General features: G+C 39.5%; 1 protein-coding gene across 2 annotated transcripts; it reads right to left on the bottom strand.

Annotated features, from left to right (window-relative positions):
* Positions 1-1,238: 1,238 nt before the first annotated feature.
* Positions 1,239-6,010, bottom strand: LOC122294291 (zinc finger CCCH domain-containing protein 53-like). 2 transcript variants are annotated; one of them, XM_043102902.1, is made up of 10 exons: positions 5,552-6,010; positions 4,017-5,233; positions 3,757-3,936; positions 3,489-3,668; positions 3,288-3,388; positions 2,940-3,191; positions 2,677-2,851; positions 2,313-2,519; positions 2,141-2,219; positions 1,239-1,997 (listed from the first exon to the last, which is right to left on the bottom strand). In XM_043102902.1, the coding sequence occupies exons 2-9, from the start codon at positions 5,030-5,032 to the stop codon at positions 2,156-2,158; spliced, it is 2,175 nt and encodes a 724-aa protein (XP_042958836.1). In that variant the 5' UTR covers positions 5,033-5,233; positions 5,552-6,010; the 3' UTR covers positions 1,239-1,997; positions 2,141-2,155. The 2 variants fall into 2 exon arrangements, with proteins under 2 accessions (XP_042958836.1, XP_042958837.1); XM_043102903.1 differs by having other exon boundaries at positions 3,288-3,382.
* Positions 6,011-7,999: the final 1,989 nt, after the last annotated feature.

The raw sequence follows: 7,999 nt of genomic DNA, 5'->3' as shown, positions 1-7,999 counted from the left end.
TATTTGTATGAAAATTGTAATCTATTATTAAAAAAATTAATTTTTTTTATGTAAATTCGATATTTATTTACTTTTTTAAAAATGATTACACGAATCTTGTACAATCACACTGCAATTATCATTTTTCTTATAATTAATAATATTTTGTCAAAATTTCACATCAAGCTAAGGGTTTTTTTTTTTTTTTTCGTTAATCTTTTTTTATTTTTATTTTTTATGTATGGTATGTAAAATTGTATGTTACTAATCTTTTTTAGTAACGTAAGTTCTTCATTCCCCTAACATCAAATGCTTAAAAACTTATGCTATCTTTTACTTAAGGGCTAGTAACAAACGATTGTTTTAATTATATGATGTCATTTAAGTATTCCCTCGCAAACTGATGCAAACTCGATCTAATATGGAGTATCCGAGTCCACATTCTACGTTGTTTATGCTAAACTATCTTTGAGAATGTGAATCTGTACTGTACTAGTTTAGAATGTTGTTCCAAAGCAATAGAATTTTTTGGTTGGATAATCATCAAAGCGTCAGCATTCCGCAAATCAGAACAGAAATAACTCAGGGCCATGTTGCCAGAAAAGAAATTAATGAAGACTTTCCGGGAAACCAAAGCAACACTCTGATATCTTCCTCAAGTCACCATCGAGGAAACACCGTCTGGTCTCCCATTACGGCCCTCTAGACGTCGTGTCCTCAAATAACATCAATTTTGCGTCTTCTACTCATCCACATCAACAACAAAGACTGTTCCTTTTTACCTCATCCACAGTTAAACCTTTTTGGCAACACGAACTCACTTCGATGCCATTGTTAAATTAAACAAAAAGACAGACCATGAACGAAGGAAAATCAAACCAACCCACACTGTCAAAAATTTTGTCCCACGTCGCAAAAGATTCTTGAAAATCCGTGCACTTTTGTCATACGTGTGAGCATCTACATCTACTTTCAGATCTGTGCCTGTCCTTTGCTGTCAAGCACAGAAAGTAAAAGGCTACATCCAATATCAATATATATATATATACACACTCTCTCACATGGGGGTGAGTGTTGGTGGGTAGGACCCACGTACAAACTGGAATCCTATAAATGAGTAGGACCCACATGGTGTCAACCCACCCCATGTGACATTGTGCCTTGTGGCCCTTCCTTTCTTTCCCTCCAGTAGTAATGGCTAAATTAAAGATAGACCCCACTAATAATGAAAAGAGAAATCCCGAAAACAAGAAGACACGTTAACAAAGAGACAAAATTCTTCTTGAAACAATGAAATTATAGAGCCAGAGAGATGGAGTGGACCAATTAGGCTAAAAAAAACTCACTTTTTCTTTCTGGTTTTCTCTCCAAATCTCTCTCTCTCTCTCTCTCTCTCTGTGGCAACTTTAGGAGTTGATATTGTGTATAACAACTAATACTACAGATGAGAGAAACGCACTTCCAGCTGTGCATATTACCGGGCTTTGACTGTTTACCTTTCAGTCATTTTCTACAGCCCTTTCAAACTCTAATTTACCCTTTATGGCGCCACCAATGAGGTTTGTAGTTATATTCTGCTTTTCCTCTCCACTTTTCTTCTCTGTGGCTCTTTGCTTCAGCTGTACAAATGTTTGATTACAACAGACTATGAGACCAAGACTAGATTTGGGCTCTTGTTTCTTCTGGGGAAACAATGGAAAGGAAGAGAAATTACAGTGCCAGAAGCTACTACTACACATGGACAGTGTGATGATTCTTTCTATGTTTCTTTCTTCTTCTTTTTACCTGTGGTTCAGTTTCAACTACAGAAATGAGAGATGAAAATAGTACAACAAAGAAAGGAATGGATGACCCACTTCCTTCACTGCCTTTTTACGTATGCATTTTGTATGGTAGTAAGTAGTATAATAGTATTGATGATGTTGATGATGATGATGGCGGTGAGTGCAGGTGATGTTGACCCTCTACAGACTTTGTTTGATACGGTGGAGTTTGTTTGGTTATGCTTCTCGATCTTCCTGAAAGCACGATCAAAAAGAGCCAAAACAAAAGAAAAACAAAGCAAACCAACTCCATTCAGATCACATATTCACAAACTGTTTGCATTCCGAAGAAAACGAATAAACTAAGCAGTTTGAATAGAAATCCTAAGTAAATTTACCTTAGCATTAGGAAGCTAAATTCCAATAGGTCCACCCGTGCCAGCATACATCCCAATGGCTCCATGGCCAGAGGAGAACCTAAAATGAAAACCCATTGTAAATTACAAGTATCAAAGATACATTAACAAGTATTGTGTAATAATGGTAATTGATGGCACTGAATGGGAGTACCTTGGCAATTGACAGTTGAAAGATTTTAAGGCTGCAATGTCCAATGTAGATGGGAGTACTGAAGAAGTAGCCAATTTGTTAGTAGATGCAGCTGCTGAGGCATCTGGGTCATTGGCCTCGTTAGACCCATTGGCAAAGGCATACATGAAGTCCGCAGCCGCTTTAGTTGGAGATGCAAATGGGTTATCGGGGAGGTTGTGCTCCAAACTGCACTCAATTGTGAGATAAACAATCCTTCAAAAAGCTGAACTTGGAGAACCCATATGCGAAAGTATTTAAAAAACCTTGGCATGGTGAAAAATACGAAGTTAATACAAATCTATGTGCTTTACCATTCTCAGTCTGAATTAGGAAATTTACATACCATTCTTGCAAATCCCTCTCCTCACGAGGGGGGCTTTGCTTCCCAGTGCCAACTCTATTGGCATTCTCACCGCTGTCAGTCGATTCTTTGCCTGCAACAGTGGTGAATGCCATAAGCTGCGACTGATCAGCACAAACACCAGCAGAAACCGCTGACGTATCACTAGAGGAATTCTCTGCAATCAAGCAATTGCAACCCTGAAAACTCCATTCTTTTTTTTTTTTTGAAAGAATGAAAAGTTTACCAATATGATAGCAGCATACCTTCTAAGACTTCTTGGCTGCAGTTGAATGAAGGAAAAATAGATTTTTTATTATACAGATTGGGAGAACGAGTTGGGGATGGAACAGGGCTGCCAGTGGAGAGCGCAGGGTGGTGGTTATGCTTCTTGATGTCAAGAAGCTGCAAACCCATTAACCTCCTACTTTGAAGTTCAAGGGCTTGCTGCAAATCAGCTTGCTCCTCTAAGTTCCTCCTCCACAGCATGTCTTGTGCAGTGTAAAACATTCTCGCTCCTTCCAGTGTTTAATCAAATTGAGAAACTCGTAAGTTGAAAGAACATTACCCACATACATTACTCATGTGTAAAACAAAGATAATAGCTTGCTTACCGAGCCGAAGATCATACGGATCTCTGGTATCAACTCCAGTAGGAGTTCCCGATGGTGAGAACTCTCCCCTCTCCACTTGTTGCTGCAGTGGTTTCCTGCAACTAGCAGGTAGCGTTACTGCATTAGCACAGTACATCTAAACATCTAATTTAAGCAATGATGCGCGGAGAAGAAGATTAAACAGAGTGAGTGTGCCCGTACTTGTCCGTGGCTTTGCCTTTCTCCTTGTAGGGCTTAACGAGCACACGAGCATCACAAACAAAATGGGGATTCCCTTTGGCAAGAATGAGCTTCACAGTCTCCGGGTAAACAAAAGTAACAAATCCAAACATTCTCTTCTGCTGGTAAGGGATTCTCACATCTTGCACCGGCCCATAACAGCTTTAACAACAAAATCAAAACAATTCAGTCACGACATCAATCCATTCCACAAGCTTTAAACGTCACAGAACAACAAACCCAGTAGAACCTGAAATAATTTGAGACATCTTCCTCTCGGAAAGTGCTATCAGCAGGGAAAGTCAAGTAAATCTGCCTCGCTGCCGGGTTAACCATTCCAACCCCACCATTAATTGAAAAATCGTTTCTTTCGAGCCTGGATCGCCCAAACTTGTGCGTATCTTCACCCATCATCAGAGCCGCTGCCGCCCTACATGTACTCAAAACATTCAAAACAAAGGGGAGAAAAAAACCCCACGATTTTGCATGATACAATCTAAAGTTTTATACCTATTAGTATCATTTTGCTGCTGCTGTAGAAGCATACTCATGCATTTCGGAGAGTAAGGAAAAGAAGCTGAGGCCATGAGCTGAGAGGCTGCAGCCAATCTTTGTTGCCGAGCAGATTTAGATCTGAGAATTTGATGGCACTCATCCATCATGTCGATCTTGCTTGGTGAACCTACCATTGCAGAACCATCCGCTGAATCTCCAGGCCCTCCGTGTAGGAACCTGCAGCTAGTGCCATTCTTGCAGAACCCTCTAGCGAAATATAGACAAGGTTTCCAGCCAAACCCGGAATTGGGGTCTTCAGAGCCCAAGCAGACATCACTAACCGAGAAGCTTCTGCGGTGTACAGATCCTCCCCAACTACCATATGAAGGAAGAAGCATAGGGTCGCCACCAGCACCAGTTGGACTGGAGGATAAGTCTGACTGAGGGTAAAACAAGTCTTGGTTTTTGGGGCCTAGAGTTGAGGAGCCATCGTTGAGGAAAGAAAGCTGGTCTTGAAGGTGAAAGTCATCAATCATATCGGCAGCTCCACTTCCATAGAAGGGTAAAGAGCAAGTAGACGTGTTCATCGAAGAGGAAGAGGACGACCCGAGGGCTAAATTGATGGGACTAATCAAATCATCTGCGTTTTGAAGCTCAGACAAAGTGACCCAAGGAGCTGAATTAACAGAAGAAGTGTTTGGAATAATTAAAGGAGGAGGAAGATTAATCCCACCACGCAGCCTGGTAGGAGAGGAACTCTGTCTGGAGACACAAAGTGGGTTGCTTGAGAGGAAAGGGGATGGAGATGATGGAGTAGAAGGGGCGGACGGAGAGTTCGAGGTCAGTCCCAGGTCTTTCCGGGCTTTGAGAATTACCGAGTGGACAAGAGCTTCTGGACCAAATGCTAACCTAATCATTTCCTTTTCACCATGGTCTTGAATAAGTAGTAGACCCATGATCTTGGATGCATTTTCAGGGTCCAAGTTTTGGATTCTTGAGAAGACAATTCTTGTTGCTTCATAACCATCCATGGTTGAAAAAAAAGGTTGGTACTACAATTTCACACACCAAACCAACCAACCGCCAAGTTAGTTTTTTTTTGTTCCTTTGGTCTGTGAAAGTTAAGTGTTCTCTCTCTGTCTGTACAAGTAAACCTTCCTTCTCAACCACACACAAACACTACCTAACAACTTGTGATGAATAGTAGCAAAGTGTTCATCTTTCTCTTATTCCTGCAAAATACCAACAAAAAGATGGTAAAGAGAAAGGAAAAGAACAGAAAGTCGAGTGTAAAAATGAGCATTCCCGTGTGGTTTGATTAAAGGGAAAACAGAAGACGATGCTGAGAGTTGCCTTCGTTAAAAGGACAGAGAGAAAAGTGAAAAGAATAAAGATAAGACGTGGTGGTTGAATTTCTCGGTATAAAAAAAAAAAAGGTTGCAGAAACAAAAGGAGCAAGAAATGAAACAAGTGGTTAAAAACTTCCTTTTCTCTCTTCTTTTCCAAATCAAAATTAAAAACCAGCTGTGGAGCATGAGAATAGGGCTTACCCATGAAAGAAGGTCTTCTCCTTGCTTATCCTTGTTACTATTCTCTTTCCCGTCAAACATAACAATAATAACAAGAGTCAAACTTACTACAAAAGCCAAACCACCGCCTTCGTTTCAGACCGGCTACAGAGGCTAGCTAACAGCAGCAGGAGCCGAGGAACCATTAATTTGCTTGCTTCGCTCCCGCCGCTTATGTTTTTTAGGTTCTGCGCAAAGTGGGCAGTGAACCTGAAAGCTCTCTCCCTCCTTTTAGATCTTCTTCTCTTTCTTTGGACTCGCTTTCTATCTCTTTCTCTCTCCTTTGAAAATATTACACCTAATAGAAGCGGCGGTGAGTAAGAGAGTGTGTGTGTGTTTTGTGGGGGAGGAGTTGGGTCTGGTGCTCTTTGAGAGGATCCAGATCTGTGCTCGAAATAATGCACGTTCACTTACCCTAATCTCTGACAGTCTGAATTTAAAACTTCTGAATTCTTTCTTTCTTGCTTTATTTCCCAAGCCGTGGATACTAATCAATCAAAATCCATCTTTCTTCCTGTCTGAATTTTAGTGTGTGGGGAGTGTTGTTGGACCAGGAGTAGGACCCATTTTCATTTGGTAGAGAGGTAGACACACGCGCCATGGGGTTTGGTTGAAATTGGCTCATCATTCATGTGCTGTTGTGGGGAAGTCAATGTTCCTCCATCTTAAAAATCAGCACATCCTTTTGGGATAGTTTATTTTGAAGATGTCCCACAAGAGCATGAAGCATATGCTCTCCTCCCTTTTGCACCCTTCAAAATAATTGTTATTATGATGAGGATTATATGATACTATAATGTCTAATTATGTAAGAAAGAGAGAGAGATTTGTGTCTTTTGATGGGAGAAATTTGCAAAAAGGCAGGTGGGCGAATTGTGTAGGATTGGAGGCAAAAAAGTTCTTGCATTTTTGCTTTCTCAGTTTTCATTTTTAAGAATCTCTCTCTCTCTCTCTCTCTCCAAACACTCTGACTCGGACTCTCAGACCCACGTTATAATTTACACCACAGAACTCAATCACTTTATCATCATCTTTTTATGCTTTATTACAGATCATTGATATGTACAAGAGAGAGGAGGAGAAGGAGTGGTTTCCGCTGGGTGGTAACAAAAGTGGTTGCAGCATATAAATTATGGGTTTCAAGAGAGAGGACCATGGAGATGGAGCCTCCACATGGTGGGGTGGGCACTGCATTCCCATGACATGGATTCTTATGTTTAACATCAAAAGTCATATTCTTCATAGACAGTATTTAATGTTTTCAGAGATAGTATCTAGCTTCCTTTAAATTATAGAAATATATTTGAATCAGAAAATAATTAGAAGATTTTTACCATCATTTTGTTACAGTTGTGTAAGTCCTTATTAGGGTAGAGTAAATATTACTCTAGCTCTTTTGGCAAGTGCAAATGAAACCATTTTGAGCAATTTCTAACAGTCATCCATCATATCAAGGAATTGCATGAAGGAATTTGAGTAATTTGACTAAGAAAATAGTGGTATCAACAAAATCACCCTATTGCATATCTTTTACTTGTTTTAATTTCCTATTATTACTACACTTATTCGATTTTGCGTTATTTGACTAACGATCATATTCATGCGTCACTCCTTATCTTTTGGACCTTCATGACCTAGAATCCGACACAATAATAATTGGCATTATAACTTTTGTACATGGACGACACGGTGTTGTTGGTGACTGACATCATACAAGAGTATCTCAAACCGTTATTCTCTTTCTAAGAAGCGAGCAACTACTTATGTTGTCGAGGATCTATAGAATGAATGAATGAATCTCTTTATCCACCACTCTAAAATGGAAAACTATAACATTTTTTAATCGACTACGGTCTCTAATTAAAACATGACATAATTACCATATTCATTCGACTATCGACCACACTCATGCGTTGCTCCTTATCTTTTAAATTTATTGACTTAGTAGTTATTTAAACACTTAAATATACCAGAATACCTGTAAATAGTGATCGATGACTCACATCATAACAGAGTGAATGAAAATATAAGACTCTTTTATAGTTATTTCTATAGTGGGTGCTTGATGGAGGGTTTTCATCATCTACTTTTGTATGTTTAATGTTTAGGAAAAAAAAAAAAAAAACAGAAAAGTGTCATTCCCTAAGCCTAGGATGTGTTACTAAAATTTCACGTGCTTAGAATGCGCGTACCAATTGTGCATATACGTTGGGGCCTCATGTGTCTCAAAATCTTATGCCTTTTTGGGTGGTCGGATCATATATCAATTATCAAACTGTTCCTCCCTCTGTCTATCATTACGAGGGTCGATGGGTATACATAAAAGCAAACTAAAAACACCAAAGTTGGTACCAATCAGACCTTACTTGACGCCATATATTTTAAGATTGTTTTTATGTCCTTCTTGCTAAAATTATGCCCCAAATTCCT

Source organism: Carya illinoinensis, chromosome 14, assembly GCF_018687715.1.
Source record: "Carya illinoinensis cultivar Pawnee chromosome 14, C.illinoinensisPawnee_v1, whole genome shotgun sequence".
Lineage (NCBI taxonomy): Eukaryota > Viridiplantae > Streptophyta > Magnoliopsida > Fagales > Juglandaceae > Carya > Carya illinoinensis.
The sequence above is the reverse complement of the archived record's forward strand: the minus strand, read 5'-3'. Positions and strand labels throughout refer to the sequence as shown.